The sequence below is a fragment of the Argiope bruennichi genome, chromosome 2 (assembly GCF_947563725.1).
Source record: "Argiope bruennichi chromosome 2, qqArgBrue1.1, whole genome shotgun sequence".
Classification (NCBI taxonomy): domain Eukaryota; kingdom Metazoa; phylum Arthropoda; class Arachnida; order Araneae; family Araneidae; genus Argiope; species Argiope bruennichi.
Genome location: NC_079152.1, coordinates 7,599,612 through 7,617,924, shown reverse-complemented (window position 1 = coordinate 7,617,924; position 18,313 = coordinate 7,599,612). Strand labels below are relative to the sequence as shown.

The following is an 18,313-nucleotide window of genomic DNA, read 5'->3' as shown; positions in this document are numbered from 1 at the left end:
CAATATATATATATATATTTTCAAAAATATATAGTTATTATGTCAAATGTCGACGATCCTAATATTCGAAAACGTTCCAGTTCCATAATCATAAATTTTGACAGTAAATCACAATTCTACTGAGTGAACAGATTTTAAGCAAAATTTGGCAGAATGATACAAATTTGGTGTAAAGACCGCATACCAAATTTCAACTATCTAGTTCAAAGAGTTTTTTGAGTTTTCTTTGCCGAAGGCAAACAGAGTATATTTTCTAAACATGTGTTTTTCAAACTCAGTGATGTTTAACCTTTTATTTACTGACGGCACTTAAAAGTATTGGTTTCGTAATATAACTATTTTTTCTGATAATATTCAAAAGAACATGCAGAACGTAGCCCAGATAGCAAGCAGTTAAAAGTTAAAAGTTGAAATTAAAAATATTCAATTACTAATTAAATGAGTTAAGATATTTCGATTCATTAAATAATTTATCTTGGATCCCTTGGGATTATTCTGTAACGGTGGTCTCCTCTTAATATAATTCTTTTATACAATTGTAAATTCTGTAAATAGTTATCTTTGTTTCGTTTTTCTACTGTAAATATTTTGTTAATTAAATAAAATTCCCGTAACATGCCCACCAAACCGTTCAGTGACCAGAAAGGTAACGGATACGGGGGTATGAGACGGCGTTCTGTTCTGGGATTATTCTGCAAGGAAACTTAAGTACTCGTGTAAAAATAAAGTTGAGCAAAATAATTCGATAACTAAAGGGTTAAAAAATGGTCATTCGTCAAAACATCGAGATCAAATTCTTTGAAGATTACTACACTTTCCCTGTACTATGTATACGAGAATTAGAAAAAAGAGAGAGGAACCGTTTAGAAAGACCGTGAGGAAGAGCAAAAATGCATGCGAGTGGTTCCTACCTTTCGCAGACGTCGTTGCCCATCATCCCGTAGAAGACGACGGCAGGCTTGTCAATCTGAGGCTTCCGGGCGATGCTGGAAATGGAAAAGGCGGATGAACATGCATTGGATTCTTTTCAGCTTTAAATGAGAATCGTCCCTTTTTGCTGGGACAAAAGCTTGCGGGAGAACTTGCGTGAGTTCAATTTAATTTAGTGACTCGCTCTAAGCAATTTGGGAAATGGTTTCATTATACGAAATCTTGATCCATTGATGATAATATCAGAATCGGTGGCAGAAAAGGGGGCTCCGGTATCATACAGTAACAACCTTCACCGCCCCCAAACTTCTGCACGCCTCAGCGGTCAATCATTTGGCCCTGGCGGATTTAGTATGACATGCACGGACTCGCGCTAAATCCGCCACGGCAACAAGCTGGCGCACACGGGTTGAATTGGATTTTGAACTTAATTCTTTTTGGCCCAGGCCACCGCGATCTTTACTGAACATCTTATTTTATATAAGTTTATAATTTGCATTAGGGTGGCTGACTATTCAGATTAAAGTGGTGGATTAAAACGCTCTTCCATTTCTTGTTTGCGAAAATATTCATTAAAGGATACCAGTTTATTGATTTTAAAGAATAAGAAGTCATTGCATTAGGTCATAAAACAAATAATTAAAAAAAATAATTTGCCATCCCGTCTTCCAAAATTTATCTATTTAGCTGGAATCCATTTCAAAGTTTTCGTGCTGACATCCACGAGGGTAGATAGACGGACAGACTTCCCCCAAACGGATTTTATCCAATATTTGAAAGAAACCAAGAATATATATATATATATATATATATATATATATATATATATATATATATATATATATATTGAGATCACATGTCAGATTTCATTCTTTCGGTTTGTCGGTTTGTCGGTTTTTTTTTTTTTTTTTTTTTTTTTTTTTTTTGAAATGTGCTTTTCATAGACAGATTGCATTCCAAAATAGTTTTTCTTTGAAGCGGAAGAATCTTAAACGTAGAGATTTATCAATATTTCGAGGTGAAATTTACTGACAATTGCATCACTTTATCTTTATATACTTAGTACATGAGAAAGAAAATATCCATTTCATGTTGAGAAAGAGTTTCTTCATCCAGGACAGGAACACATTTTATTGTTTCTCTTATTTATTTCAACACTTTATTTGGAAATAAAATCATATTAGACTTTTTAAAAGTAAAAGAAATACTAAAATTAAATAAAAGCTATAGTAATTAATGAAAGAGGTGAAAGCCCTTCTGTTGCAATTTAATGTCGCATGTCATCATTATGTGGTTTAAAACCTGGAGCACAGGAAAACTTTCAGGATAATGAAACCTCCTTACCTTTTCAAGTAGGATAGCATCGAACCGGACGCCGCTCCTGAAACAAGTAAAAAAAAAGTCCTTTTACAATTTCCTTGAAAATCGAGTTTGCATGAACGCAGCATTGTAACATTCCCCAGTGCTCTGCGAACCGTTTTAATTTAATACAATATTTTAAGTGCTATTTCCATAGACAATACGTTACCGCGCGTGAAACAGAAATCGTCTTTATTGCTGAATGACACCCATCAAATGTAAACAAAGCGATACAGGAACTTTCACTTTCTCATTTATAAATTGATTCCAAGAGAAGAGTCGCCATGTCACCGAAAACTCCATTCAGTGACAGGAAAGGAGTTGTAAGAGAAACAGACGTCAAACAGAAAGTTTAATCGAGCGTGAAAATAGATTTTACCGACGCCAGATGGATATTTCCTATAACTTATCAAAACTATTTTCTGGTAAAAAGAATTTCACAATACTTTAAAATTGAAAAAATGACCGTTTAATGGTACTCATTTCATTTCTGTAAAATTTTTCTTTATTTTTACTAAAACTTTTTAATTTAATTCATGAGCCTTTTAGCGTCCATGATGAAATTTGAATTTATCCTTCAAAACATTCACTCATGTTCTTTTGCTGATGTAAGAATGGAGATAAAATAATTGTTTTCTCCCGATAAAAACCCCAACACAAGATTTTCATTTCCGCTTTCATTCGGACATTTTAATCTACATTATATAGATTCAATTAAAATCGTGTTTCTCAATCTTAGCAGAGAACAAAATGGCATTTCATTTCGCATTAATAGTTGAACAGTCTAAAAAATCAATCTGGGAGTAGAAACGGATCGACAAATGCGGAAAATTTGGAGAATTATCGACTAGGAAAGTTTTCAAGTTTGGCAGTAATACCGTCAAATCGAAGTACTGTTCCTTGTGAGAATCTCAACAAAATATTTACAGGCTGACACGCATGTCAATCGCAGTATAAGAAATGAGAAAATCATTTAAAATGCGTCAGCGAGCAGGCCGTTAGACTCAAAGTTACCAAATGTGGAAAACAGTTCCTTGAGTAAAGGGTATTTACTAAAAAAAGTATTTCCATAAATTTTAATTAGATTCCGAATTAAAATCTTATTAAAATCGAAATGTTTACGTTTTTCCTCAGAATTTTGAAGTCTATTAGAAGAGTAAATTCCCATTTGTACATCACCTTAAAATTTAGAAAAATGAGCTTTGCAGTGTTACTTATTTTATTTTCGTACTCTCTTTTTATAACTTCAATAAATGTTAAGAATATTTTTGAGTAATAATAGTTTACAACAATGCCTTTTTCTTGTTCCTGTAGCTGCGTTTATACATGGCGCATTTTGGCGACACTAAATGCACTTTTGGTGTGCACTAAATGAAAGCCAAACTTCATTGGATAGATGAATGAAGCTAAAAACATTAGATTTTTCGGAGTAGAGGTTTGAATTTCTTTTAATCTTTTTCTTTCCAAGTTATTTAATCTTAAATGCTGGTTCCCTATGGGTAGATTAATAATAATGCCGGCATCCCTTACCGTTGAAGCATATGTTCTGGAAGTCTCTGTGGTTGCAGAGGTTCCTCTGCCTCATTCTCCAGTATATGGAGTCGGTTTGACCTTCGATGATGGGCATCGACACGTTTTGATAGCCTGAAAAGATTCCAGAAAGAGGCATTTTTCACATGCACTTTCATGCGACTTGTGTCGTCATCTTTACAAATTTCGTGTTCAGAACCAGGCGTAAGGTTAAAAGCTATTATTTAGCCAGATGCAACAATAAACAATAGAAGTAGAGATGAAATCAAATCGTCACACGTAAACTATGAACGCTTATTTTTCGTCAGTTATTGTCAAAGTGAGCCATTGAGTCTTGTACAACGCAATAGATTAGGATCCCAATGAAATCACTGAAGAAAGCGCCTGCTGTAAATGAACAGCAATCCACCTAAATTGAATCCTCTAATGATCAATCTTCCTTGAAACGAAAATTTAAAAAGAGCCCATTTCGGTGTGTGTGTTGGGGAGGGGATAATCGCAAAATATTTTATAATTCGACATGAAATACTTCTATCCATGACGAGTATTTAAAAACAAAAACAAGTGAAAAGACTACAATGATTTTATCGTACCGTTTGTAACTAGATTTTTTTTATTTTCTATATTGTTTCGAATCTTTATTTTCATGATTTCAATATTTGGAACTATTAGAAAAAAGTTTTTCTTTTTTATTATATCTCATCATAGTAGATTTATAGGTTTATAATACATATAGGTCTTTTTTTTAGAGTAACTGGACGTTTTAGAATTTTAACGATTTTATATTCCATTTTTTGACACTCACCATTTGTTTGGTGTATATGTCTCTTGAGCCAAAATTTCCAAAAACCGAACCAAACCGTCTACTAACGTCATTTCGAGTTTGCAGAGATGGAGTTTTGCAATTAAATTTTCAGTCACTTTCTAATGGGTTTGAGTTTTCAAATTTTGTACACTTTTGTAATTTTGTTGATTTCGATAAATTTATTTTAATATTTTCAGAATTATCAGCCAAACTATTGAATCGATTAAAGTTTGATTCCATTTAAGGGTATCATTTAAGAAAGAAATTTATAGTTATGATAATGTATAAGAAATTTTTGTCTACAAATATTAGAAAATAATTTTAATAAAAAATATCATTTTTCATGTTCCTAAAAGACTAAATTTTAAAAGGATTTTTTTCTCCTTTATATGACGGACTAGAGATTCTGTACATTTCTCCGTTTTTCATGACAATATAAGTTGACAATATTATCAATTCATAACATAATTATCAATTACTGAATTCATTTTAATTTATCTTAGATTGCATGCTAAAAGCACAATCCATCAATAAATTAGAGAAAAAAGATTCCAGAAAAAGTTCCAAGATTCCATTATAATTATAAAAAGGAAGAATGAAATCATTTAATAACTGAAAAGCAGAAAACGATAAAAAAATTTAAAAAGAAGTTTAAACATTCGTGGATTTAAAAGTAAAAAATATCCCTAATTATAATAACTAAAATTAAAATATTTTTTGAATATGATTAAAATTCTAATTTACCTAGAGCGTTTCTACTAGCCTTAAAAACTTTTGAACTAGTGGAAATGCTCTCACTAAATTTCGGTAACCATATTGTTTTTTGATGTTGATCACCCTATTTTTTTAACAAAATGCATAACCAAAACGCTTTTATTTCATTTGAATTTTTTATGCATGTGAAGATTGAATTTTACTATCTACATTTTATTTATTTGCTGACATTTTGCAATAAAAGCATTTTTAATTTTTAAATGTTAATATAATATTTTTTGATGCCAAAAATTTAATTATATTTTAACAATTAATTTTAATTAAATTTTATTTCATACGATTGGTTCCACTTTGTAGTGCATTCTGGAAAAATTTCTCTGTGAGGTTTCACAATAATAAATTATGAAAAATGTTAAGGCTTCAGTTTCTTTTATAAAAATGATGGTAATCAAAAGAAAATTGTAGCGCTATGAAAATAATTTACGGAAACGAAGCCGCTTGAGTAGAAATCAAAAGAAACAAAAATTGAAAGATTAGAAGGCAATAAAAATATGCTAAAATTCTTATATTCTCAGACTAATTCTTTCAGTGTTTCGTGCCTTTACAATTTTGTTTTGGCATCGAGGTTTTTGAGAAAAGCATTTTCTTCTTTATAAGTATACTAAAAAAAGAATGTTTTAAAATCCCTTTCGTTACCTGTGGGAAAAGAGCTCTGAGGCCAATCCAATTCATTGCCGATCACAAAGCTGAAGTTTTTTAAAATTTCCTAAAGGGGAAAAATGATAAATTAAGTTCAACAAATGTGTTATCACTCAGAGACTCACTGAATTATGTATTCTTTTGCATGCATAATCCAGAAAGTAAGTTCGTTTATTTATTTATGCACAATTGTTGCAGTGGCGCGTGCTTATTCAAACCATCTACAAGGGAATTGTTGCTAAAAAAAGCTGTAGGGCAAATGTTTCGTAACAGATTGTGATAATAATTAACAACGTGCGCGTTCATTGAGCTTGCAATCCATGCATCTTAAGAACGCAAGATGTTGAAAACTGAATTTCAGGAAGTTCCGTTAAAGCGAAATATGGGATAGTGGAACTTGTGCTCAGTTGCATTTGAACTCACTCATTAAGTAATGATATGACACTATTTAATAAAGTGAACGCAAACGCAACTGAGCGCAGGTGACACACCATCACTTAGTTACCCTTCAATTCATTTAGGATGGATTACAGCACGTATGGACCACAACGGCAACGAGGTATTCGCTTCCCTAGCTAAGCAGTCCATTTCTGAAGGTTTCTCCTAACAATATTCTGTAAAACTGCTGAAATTGGCAAGTTCCCACACTCTGAGTGAAGGGATAAAACCCTGTCAAATTAATTTTTTTAAAATATACCTAAATTCCCTTACCTAAATCAACGCGTGTAATGATATTTTAGTTCTAATTTCAATTTAATTAATTTCCAAGATTTTATCTTAATTTAGCCCATAGTAATTTCATTCTAAAATATTCTCTTATTTCGTGATCCAATTCCACTTTCGGTTTAATTAATTCCTTTGTAAAAATAATGCGCCATCAAGAACTACGTTTCACATGAGAGTGATACTTCGATACCCTTGAACAGGTGTCAAAGGTCATTCCCTCGGCGCGTGGCCGGAAATCCTATGTTATATAAGGCAAGTCATCATCTGTTCGTCCCTTTTTTCCCCTTTTCTTACTTCTGTGTGTGCCGCGCTGCGTTTTCTTGTATATAATCATACCTGCCACTCGGAATAGAATAAAACGTAATTAAAAATACCAAGTCTCTTCACCGTTTCGAGCCTGCATTCTACTTCAATCAAAATGTCTTTACATATTATTTAGCCGACAGGATTGGAAATTCATTACACACACACACACACATATATATTCATCACACACACACACACACACACACACACACATATATATATATATATATATATATATATATATATATATATATATATATATATATATATATATAATGTTGCGCGAAGTTGTAACTTTTTGTTGGCGATAAGTCGTCAAATGTAACAAACTTCTTTATCAATTTTTAATAACTCTAAAAGCGGGAAATTGATATCTCAAAAGCGATAAATAGCCGTGCCCGTGCATTCTGAGGCTTCAAAAGCACTCCGAAAAATAACATCACGGGATAATAAAGAGTGCTTTCAGTGACAGCAAAAAGAATGGAACAACAGCTCTATTGGAAGAAATATTGAACATATCGCCCCAAATCTTAATCCAGCATCTTGGAAATGTCAAGATGTAATCTTTGCAACCGGCCAGGGCTCATTCCTTTCACATTTTGGGTGTTCCATATCAGAGATTCTAACTATTGTTTCTGAGGGGAAGGGGGTGATCTATTTCATTATATCACTAGCTTCCCTGTCTCCAAAACATTTCACATTGGACCTTCCATGGCCTCGAATAAATCTAGTGAAGCGAATTAAAATGTTGAAATCAAAACCAGAAATCTTGTTCATTTTCTGCAGGATAATGATAATCTGAGTTCCTCAGATCCAAGCCCAGAATAATTTGATTCATCGATTTCCTCATAATTTTAACTTTTTCATAAAGTCTATGAACCCCACTATATTCCCCACCAGGCATTCTCTTTTTTTATTGGTTTTATTGTGTTGAATATAGTTATATAATGTCATTTTGTGAACTGTATCTAAACTTTAACATGCTTTTTTCTTCTCAATAAACTTTCCCCGTATGGCAATTTAAAAGACGGAGAATATTTGAGATGTCAAATTCAGGGGTATTCTGTGTCGAAAAGAAAAAATTAAGTTTCCATGTACAATCGAAAAACGGTAGAAATGTGGAGCTAACCATGGAGAGCTGCCTGGCCGTGAGCCATTCTGGAGGAATGTGAAAATGCGCCCCGATCGAGTCTCCGATGTAGATGAGCCCCTGGGAGTTGGTGCCCTCGCACAGCTCGTCTTCATAGGGCAGCCCAGAAGTCTCATTTACTCCCTGAAACGACAGAAGCGACGATTAGTGTACGAACATCACAAGCGATGCGAATTGTAATTAAATTTCACTTATGGACTGAAATAACTTTTCAGTCATTGCTTGACAAAAATATTATTGGAAAAACATAAAAAAGGAATTTAAGTGAAAATATTTAAAAAAATAAAACCTGCAGAAATAACATATCAGCGCAATTTGACCAAACAAATGTCAGGAGCAGAAACAAATACTTTTTTTGAAGGCAGTTACGGCCATTTATTTCAAAGCTGTGAGACAGAAATCACAATCAATAATTAGTTATATCATTGCTGATTATTAATTCAAGAATTGAAGAGATGAATGCAATCCACTAGAAAAATAATTTGGCTACTGGTGGAAAACTCGAGCTCCAAACTTATTGTTAATGGTGGCAGCCATGAAGCACCTAAAAGGGCGATCTAAAAATTACAACATTCTAAACCGATTTTAATGACAGTCTGTCTTGGAATATTGTAATTTCAAATGCAATCCTTAAGAAATGTTCTTCCATAAATAACATGAAACTAATACCATATCAATAGAATCCGCTTCACACTATGGTATTCCTACCAGAGTACAAGTGAATGCGATTTTAAATTCCCTATCTTATCTACATTTACATAAATTCGTGGATTCTTGGGCATAAGACAGAGAGACCTCACAAACAGAGTATATGGCTTAAAGGAAGGCGTTCGTTCTACAGCAAACTGCCAATGGTTTCTGGGGTTCATGGTGCTAAGGGAATTAAACTTTTTTACGTTTATAGCACATTTTATAGCCAAAAATGGGGAGGAATAAAGAAAATTAATTCCATGTCCGGGGTGTCATGTACTCTCACTAAGTCACTGACGACAACTGGGAATGCAAAATTAGTATCAAGATATTCAGGATGACAATCACACATGGGGCGCCATTTTTGGAACGCTACAGAATAATAGTTTCAAAATTTGTTTAGCGCCCTCTTTCAGGTATTATCTGATTCATCAGAAAGGTGTCTTGTAGCTTCTGAAGTATCAGGTGTATATATCAAATTTGGTACGTTATTTTGTGACAACAAGTGTAGTTTTTTGTTTCAATAGTTTGGGAATAATGCGTCTAAAACACAAATTCAATTTTAGGCATGCCTGGGATGAATCGTCAAAAAACTTGCCAAGGATCACAGGATAGATTCAGTAAAATTGTTAAATCCATGCCAAAGGGGAATATTTCGTAATTATTGCATGCCAATACCATGTAAGGAGTTAATATCTATATTATGAAAAATGCGAAAAAGTTTTGGGAAAACCGCTCCTGTTGGTTCAATCGACCTACCTGCGGCACTCTCCTGAATCAGCGAATAACTGCAAAGTTGGAAATCCGCTATTGGTACCATCTGGTTTATAAATCCTTGACACTTGTTTGCCCAAACGGCTAGTATTCTCTGAAGTCGGAAAGTACGAAACCATCTTTCAGAATTTATGTCTAATGCCTGTCCGGTTAAAGGACACACAATAAAATACTAAATTAAGGTTCCATATACTGTTTAGATCAAAACTATGGTCCCATTTATTGTTTACTTTGGTTTGGTTTATATTAACGTTCCGTATTTTAACAGCAAGAATAGGGCTATTTTGAACCTCGTCATTTTGAACCGCCGTCAGATGACGACGATGACACCTTTATCTGCAAATTTCCGCACAACACCAGCAGTAACACATTTGGCCCCCAAAAAATAACCGTGTACGAAACCCGCGTATCGTAGTTCATATGAGTATCCTTTAAAAACCTTTTGTCTAATAATACGGACAAACTTACATATATTCCATTGCAGTTGGAATCAGCAGCAATATCGCTGTTCATGGGCCTGGAAAAGAAAAAAAGAAAAAGGAGTAACAGGTGCTCTTTCTCTAAGCATGAAAACTTATAGAGCAAAGATTAGTATTTTTTGGCAGGCAATCAATTGTAATTTTTCTGTACAAAGAGAAAACGTCAAAAAAAAAAAAAAAAAAAAAAACTTCCTTGAATTGGAAAAATATTTTTGAGAAGAATTAGAATACATAAACCTTTTTCGAATTTATTGAGATTATTACAAATACATAGTCATGTATATGTAAATATATAAACAGGCATAATATAATATAATAGAAATAATATATAACAATGATAATATAATATAACAATAGCCATAATATAATATAACAATAGCCATAATATAATAATCAAGTATACAAAAATATATAATCATATTTTCAGAATTCAGAACACATTTTTATAAACCTTTGAGTATGTGAACAATATAACTTAAAAACGCATTCAGTGAAAGCGAAAAAATACTGTATGTCATCTCTACAAAATATTTGTAGATATCTGAAAATTTAAAGAAATCTGACGAAATGAAGTCTGTCTGTGTGTCCGTCCGTCCGCATGCAAGCGACTATGATGACACAAGGAGTGTTATGGGTCATACTATCAAAACTGTATTAAAATTTTGGATAAATATGTAGAAGAAGGGAGCACAGTCGGTCTGCAAAGTAACTCAAAAATGCAGCGACTTATATAAATAAAATTTGAACAGAAAACGACGATCTGATACGAAATATACGAAAAATTCCAGGATAGAATACTTCCCCAAGTTGTAAATTGCAAATACCGTAATGAAGTTCACCAGACCAGTTGCTTTAATAAACTTCATTTTCCTCAATGATCCGCCTTTCGCGACCAGCTTGTTCGCCCAAATAATTGACTTTTATCCATCGGCCAATAACTGCAGATAAGACAGAATTCCTCTCAATATATTTAGCTCAAAATGTGATAGAAATCTATAAATTTGATGTAAAGAGCCTATTTCTAATATAATCTTCTTAGATCACAGAGTGTTTTTGAGGCACCTGTGTCGTAGACAGATTTTTCCAAACAAGTAGAGAAACTAAATCGTTGAAATTCATCAAAATCTCCACGACTTCGAATTTTTTTAACGATTACAATACTTTTTCTATACTCCGCATACGAGGATACAATATTTTTTTTTTCAAAAATATACAGTTATTATGTCAAATGTCGACGATCCTAGTATTCGAAAACGTTCCAGTTCCATAACCATAACTTTTGACAGTAAATCACAATTCTATATGCAAGAAATGACACTCACTTGCGTCCTGGATAAATCATATCGTTCACATCATCGCAATCTCTGCCTCTCCACGCGTCACCTCTGAAAGTCTGAAAGATTAAAAACAATATTCTGAATATTAAAGTAGATTTCTGGTAACATGAATATCAATCACCTGAAAAACGCTCGAAAAATGACAGGTGCTCTCACTAGATGGCAGCCCAAATGATATTTATTACATTTGCAATTCAGAAAATACTCTTTGTTCCTAATACTTAATAATTATTTTTCCTTTTATTTCGCTTTTCTCCCCTCCAGTTTGTTTGCGTGTAACCTGAAACGTAATCTTTTATTTCAGTTTGTTTCGTCAAGTGCAAGTCATTTCCATTTTAATTTAAAGTAGAAATTTGACAGAAAATTAGAGAGATACATAGTACATTATGAATTAAGGCCTTTATAATAGTATGAAGGAGTTATATGACTATCAAAATTAGTAGCATAAAAATGTTTGAATGGAGAATCGATTAAAAGACGAATTACATAAAATATTAAATTGAAAGCTTTAACGAGCATTAAAATTGGCGAACTGGCTGGTCGCCAAACTCGTAAAATAATTTTTAAAATTCATCTGAATTGCGGGAGAGATGAATCACTTTACACACTGTCTGCCGCTTTAAGAGCCTGTGCGTTACAGATAATGTGTAATTGTACCAAACTATCTAGTTTATTAGATTCTCTACTGTAGTTAAGAGATAGCAAAGAAGTTGGCATCTGATTAGACAGACTCTCAGGCGAGAGGCGTGGCAGCAAATCCATTAAGAATCATTCAATTTTCGTATCCAGGGCTGCAAATGGAACTTTGTGGATTGCTGCATTTGGAGATTATGTTTAGGAAAAAAATTAAATCACATCGTTGTGCGTCTCTATAAGATACTCTGGCAACAGAAGGTTAAATAATAATAACTTCTATTGTGTCATTCATTTTCAAAAGGAAAAAAAAAAAGAAGTCCTGACCTCAATAATGCTGTACTGATCGCCATCCAAGTCAATGAAGGGCTTCATTTTTCCCAGAATGCTGCAAGAATGAATGCATAAAATGAGCTCAAATGAATGAGCAAGAAATTATTTCACATAATTTTATTCATGAAATATTTCTCATTGCTTTTCCAAAATTTTACAGATTTATAAAGGAGATACCCCAAATATAAAATTATTTCATTTTATTTGAGAAATTGGTTTTGGTGATCATGTTTGATTTTATATTGTTATCTTCGTTCTATTTCTTTCGGTTTTTTTTATCAATATAAATGTCCTGACTAAAATAATACATATTGCTTAGCTTAGAATGGTTAGAACTGGCTTTTGTACCATTAAAATCCAATTGATCAATCAATGAAACAAGGGTAGACCGTTCAGAATAAATTCAGACATCAAATTAGGTAATTTCAGTTTAATATTTTCCCAATAATATTTATTCATCATTAATTACTTATTTTATTTTATTATTTTTATCAAATATTTCGAAGCTCCTGAAAAATCAATTCCACGGTGAAAAAACGTTCATGTTCCCGTTTCTCATATTTCTGGAACCACTACTTTCTTCCCCTTCTCTTTCTTTTATTACCTCTTTCCTTCAAATCTTGCGGTAGATTAAACACTTTCGTTCCTGCGCATGCGCAGCAGAAGGAGATTGACAATAACTTCTTTAAAAGTTCCCTTCTTCTCCGAAAAGAGAGGTGCCGTTTAACCTTGCGTTTCTCTTTTTAAGTGAGGTTGGCGATGTATTCAGAGACTATGTGCAAAACTGGATAAATTAGTTGATACTTAAGGCACGGTAATTTTCTCTGCTTCGTTTCATTTTGTTACAATTCCTTCATATTGTTACAAATCTGCAATGTTGCTTCCCAGCACGGTTGGTTCAATCACTATAAGGACCGTTTTACGATCCGCTCTGTTGAATGCTGCTCGGATGCCGAATCAGTGATCTCAGGGCTTGGCGATTATTTGGCGATAAAATAGATAATACTGGAATCTTCAAGAATGTTGATGATGGAGTCAATAGGAACCGACATATGCTTGATTATTTGAGAACCTTCTCTGCCGAATCACGGGAACTATAAAAGGCCATGAGACCGATCTGGAGTAAGTCCTTGAGTTCGACTATGGTTAATAATTGAACGATTTCTTTCCCTGAGCGCTTCGAGCTGCTTATCGTTGTTGTGCTGCTTGCGTACTGCTGTTTGCTAGAAGTGCTGATGTGTGTTGCCTTGTGTACGTCTCAGCTGTGTATTTGTTGCCTGTGTACTAGTTTCTTCGTGTCTCGTTTCTTACTGAGACCTGTTGATTGTGTTACACCACACATCCACTACAAGCGAACCCATTACGAACTTAGTGGAGGAAAATCCCTAACAATACATATTGAAAATGTATGGATTGGGCTATTTCTAGCCTCCCTTGCGGCTGAATTAACAAACGTTCGTGAAAAAGTAAACAGATCACTTACCTTTGAATGGTGCGACAAACCATGCTGACGCCTGGCAGCTCACATGCAGAACTCAGTCGCTCCACCAGGGACTATGGAAAACAATGAATGGATCGCCTTTAATTATTATAAAGAATAATCATTAAATAAAGGTTATTTGCATCATTCTTTGTACGCTCGTTTCTAACTGTAAAAAGTCGTAAATGAAAAATTTTAATGGGTTGAAATTCAGTAGGGGGTACCTTTCCTATCACCAGTTTGTACCAAATAATAAATGCCAAAGAGCAAATCGAATTTTACTAATATTTGTTTTTGTGAAGGTCTTCCTTCCTGCCCAGTGTCGTGAATTCACCGCTGGTTTTACAATGCGATGCACATTACTTAAATTTTGAAATCACCAAGAATCTCGAGACACCAAATAAGAACTTCTAGTGGCTGTTCGAAAAAATTGCCACTGGTCAAATAGCTACTAAGATAAACAAAAAGTCTTCCTTGCATTGCTAATTTTAACAGCCATTTTGCATTCTGACATTGCCGAAAAAGTATTCGTTGACGATATGAAAGGGTTATGAGTAGAAATTTCGGCCAAATGGAATTTTATTATTCCATTGATGATTTGTTCTCAATGTTTATGTTCTCAAACTTAATAATGTGCTTGCTCACAGAACGTAGCATGGCAGTATTCCTCCACTTTACAGCCTACAAAATGATCCTTCTGCCATTTAACACGTTAAATGACACGTCAGTCATCGGTGATTGACACTGAACTTTCCTCTCGGGTTGCGTCAGTCACTGGAGACTGACGTTAAATTTTCTGTACAGACCGAGACAGTCGCCAGTAACGGGCAGTATAAAATACGGTATAAAACAAAAAGTTACACTCTGCTGATAAATTAATAAATGCGTCTAAATTTTCTTCATGAAAATATTTTAATTGCTTGTTCATTAAAACATCTCATGTATGGGATGAATCTGAGCGTCGAAAACATCGGGGCCAAACGGAAAGGAAGACAATACCAGCATGGCGTTTAACATGTTAAAGACTAGAAAAGTGACACGCAGTTTCTTTTTTGATGAAGAAACTCCTACGCTCATCATTTGAAGGTATGGGAAGAAAAAGTGCAGTGTATTTCATTCAAATAGAAAAAAATTTAGTAGCTTCCGCTTTCCCTTGTGTTTTCCAGATACAGAACTTCTGATGAAAAGATAAAATCGGTTCAAAAACCTTGATTTAAGTTTTAATGTGTACAAAAGATTCGCTAGCAATAAAAACGATATAACCATCATTGAAAAATAATTCAGGGTCCTCTTATTGATGCTTCCTTTGAGAGCACACACACACGCACTCACGTACATAAAACCGTTTTCGTCAAGTGAAAATGAACTACCTTTAATGCTAAACGAACTATTCTCGGTTATAGATTTTTGATTAAAAAACTCCAGGTTATTACTATCATTTTTCATACTTCGTGACATTTTGCATTAAATATTTGCCGCTTTGGTGACTAGCTATTTCGCCAGAAGAATGAGTTGTATCCAATATCAGTTACATTTCTTATCCATAATGTTAATAATTTTTTTCAACTAAGTACTTTTGAACATTCGCTTTGCGATAGATATTCATTCAAGTCGCGTTATGTTAACAATTTAAAATCGCTCTCTTTATTTTGTTCATGAGATTTTCTAAACGATAGAAACGAACGCTATAATTTGATAGTGTTATTAAAAATTAGTGTTTAATTAGTGTTAGTGTTATAATCTTTTTCAAATTGCACGCTGTCTTTTGCGATAATGTAATTCACTTTCCGGTTTCTCATATAAATTGCAAAAATAACTTGCAGGAGATTTCTTCATTCATTTACAACAGCAGGAAAAAAAAATGGCGATTGAATATTTGATGAAATATAAATGGTTTGAACTTTTACCTTCAAAAATACTTGAATATATATTTGAAATTATTTACCTTTTCATATTTTATTTCTTTTTAGTTACCATATCATTGTTATCTTTGTGTTATATAATTACAAATGTCATTATCCATTTAATGTAATCAATTGATTTAACGCAAAGTTATATTAAAGACCTCATTGGTACACGTAAATAACGTCAAAAATTCCAAAACGAGATAGTCAAGGAAAATCTAGTAGGGCATAGCAAATCGGTGACAGATTGATGTCTTTGGAGGGCAGGTTTTTCCTTTTTACAATGGCCTTTCCCAGCTGAAAAGAAATCATCAAGTAATTTCCGGTTTAAGAACATGTTGTGATTTCTATGTTTCGGAATATGTTGCGATTTCAATGTGCTCTGGTGTCATATCCGCAGAATGGCGAATTAAAGTTCTGCCGCAAATGTTCAGAATCAGAATCTCCACTTTCCTCTCAAAAATTGTCTTAGAATGGTGGAACAACAATGTAGGCACATTTTGAACAAGCGAGTGCTTTTCCTATAAGAAATGAATAATACAACTACTCACCCAGTGAAAAAATGGTAGAACTGTGGATCCGCTTCTCGACAGGCGAACGGCATTCTCCATTCCACCCTGAAAAAACACGCCTACATTAAAAAAAAACTTTTACTGATTTTTGTCAGGAATGTCCTCACTTCGACTTTCCCGTATACTTAGAAAACATTTTTTTTTCAGTTCTCTTTTGAAAGGCCTAGCTTGTCTGAGCGTATCGCGCGTCACGATGAATAAATTGGCAAACCTTCGAAGATTACGACAAAGTCTGCAAGCGAGAGTCCCATTTCCATGAGTGAGTCGGCAAACAATTCGAAGGTTACATTTTCTAAAAATTCCTAATAGTTTTATAGCTTAACTATTAACCAGTCACCTACAGCGATCAGCTTTATCTCTATTAATAGCATTCATTTAGTCATATCAGCAAAAAAATAGTTGCCTTTTAGAACGATAAAAATACTTCTTTAAATTATTACTACGCATTAAACATAGAATATTGTTATTGGCTAATGATACTTGCAACCTGGAAAAATGAATCAAGGAATAAAATTGGCAAAATTGTTCCAGTTCTTCAGAATGGGGGGCTCTATCAGTATCTCAAGAAGACGGAGGACGAATGAAGGCGACTCTTATTGATGTACGTGAGTATCATGATCTTTCACGATATAAAAAGTCGCGAATCATCAGTAAGGTGGTTGTGTCTCAGACACTCAGTCAAATTATTTCCTCCTACAGAATATACAATGATTCTGAAATTTCTACAAACAATGGAAGGTGGGAAATCGGATTTAGTTGGATCGGTTTAGAATTAGGGCACCGGTTATTTGATTTTACCATTTATTTTAAGTTTATATATTAAACATTAAATTTAATGATATTCCCACACTACCACACTAAATATGGTAATAAATTTAAGAAAAAAAAATTGAATTTCAAAATGATATAACAAAGAAAAGCGCTCTAAATGTGGGATAAGAAGTGAAAATGTTTAAGAGACCACCAAGAGCATCAGCGATCTTTTTATACGACCTTTTGAAGAACTACGAGTCACGTTCATCGCGAATTTGTATGGCGATTTGCTGTGAAGCATTACTTATTTCACTCTTCAAAGCGATGAACGGCATTTGACATTTCCATCTTCAAACATTTTAACTTTCAATCATCACTCACACCAATGAGAATAAGAATGCTAATGAGTGTATAAAAAGTAGAACATTTCTTTAAATTAAAATATGGAGAGGGAAATAAAACTATAAAAGCTTGAAGTGCCGCATTAATATCTCAAATATAAAAATTTTCACTTTCTATTCTACTTAGAATAATATTTTGTTTAGAGACATTTTAAGAGTACTTTTTACTTTTGGACCTCCATAATTTTGATTTAGAAAATTATCTTATACTTTTCAGCGCATTGATTAAAATAAGTTATTAAAAATTATTTCATATTATATTCCAAAGTAATGAAGACAAAACAGTTATGATTTTTTTCTCTTTCTACACTTACTTCAGGCTCTGGGAACAGATGGCAATAATCCAACCCCGGGTCAACGTGACAGATGCCCAAACTGTAGCAAACGACATCGGGGCTCTCTTTTCGGCTCAGTCTGTGGCAACAAAGAAACAGAGCGTAAGGACAGAAAGCAGGTGAAGCTTTACTGCAATGTATTACTACAAAATATTTTTTTTAAAACTGCATTTAAAAATTAATTTTTAAAAAAATTCATAAAAATCAGAACAAAAGATTATATATATTTCGATTCCGAAATAATTTTAATTTTAGATTGTCTCAATAATAGTTATATTTTTAGATTTTCTCATAATGATATATATATATATATATATATACATATATGTGTGTGTGTGTGTGTGTGTGTGTGTGTGTGTGTGTGTGTGTGTGTGTGTGTGTGTGTGTGTGTGTGAAGTGCTGA

At 33.5% G+C, this 18,313-nt stretch overlaps 1 protein-coding gene across 1 annotated transcript in view; it reads right to left on the bottom strand.

Moving 5' to 3' along the window:
• LOC129959071 (acyloxyacyl hydrolase-like) overlaps positions 1-18,313 on the bottom strand; it is a 50,792-nt gene that overhangs the window by 10,888 nt on the left and 21,591 nt on the right. Inside the window, exons 3-13 of the mRNA XM_056071867.1 lie at positions 17,890-17,989; positions 16,401-16,466; positions 13,949-14,019; positions 12,460-12,520; positions 11,485-11,555; positions 10,152-10,200; positions 8,199-8,342; positions 6,035-6,104; positions 3,820-3,933; positions 2,275-2,311; positions 912-986 (exon numbers count right to left, since the gene is read on the bottom strand). Coding sequence (XP_055927842.1) covers positions 912-986; positions 2,275-2,311; positions 3,820-3,933; positions 6,035-6,104; positions 8,199-8,342; positions 10,152-10,200; positions 11,485-11,555; positions 12,460-12,520; positions 13,949-14,019; positions 16,401-16,466; positions 17,890-17,989 — 858 coding nt within the window. The remainder of the gene's footprint in view (positions 1-911; positions 987-2,274; positions 2,312-3,819; positions 3,934-6,034; positions 6,105-8,198; positions 8,343-10,151; positions 10,201-11,484; positions 11,556-12,459; positions 12,521-13,948; positions 14,020-16,400; positions 16,467-17,889; positions 17,990-18,313) is intronic.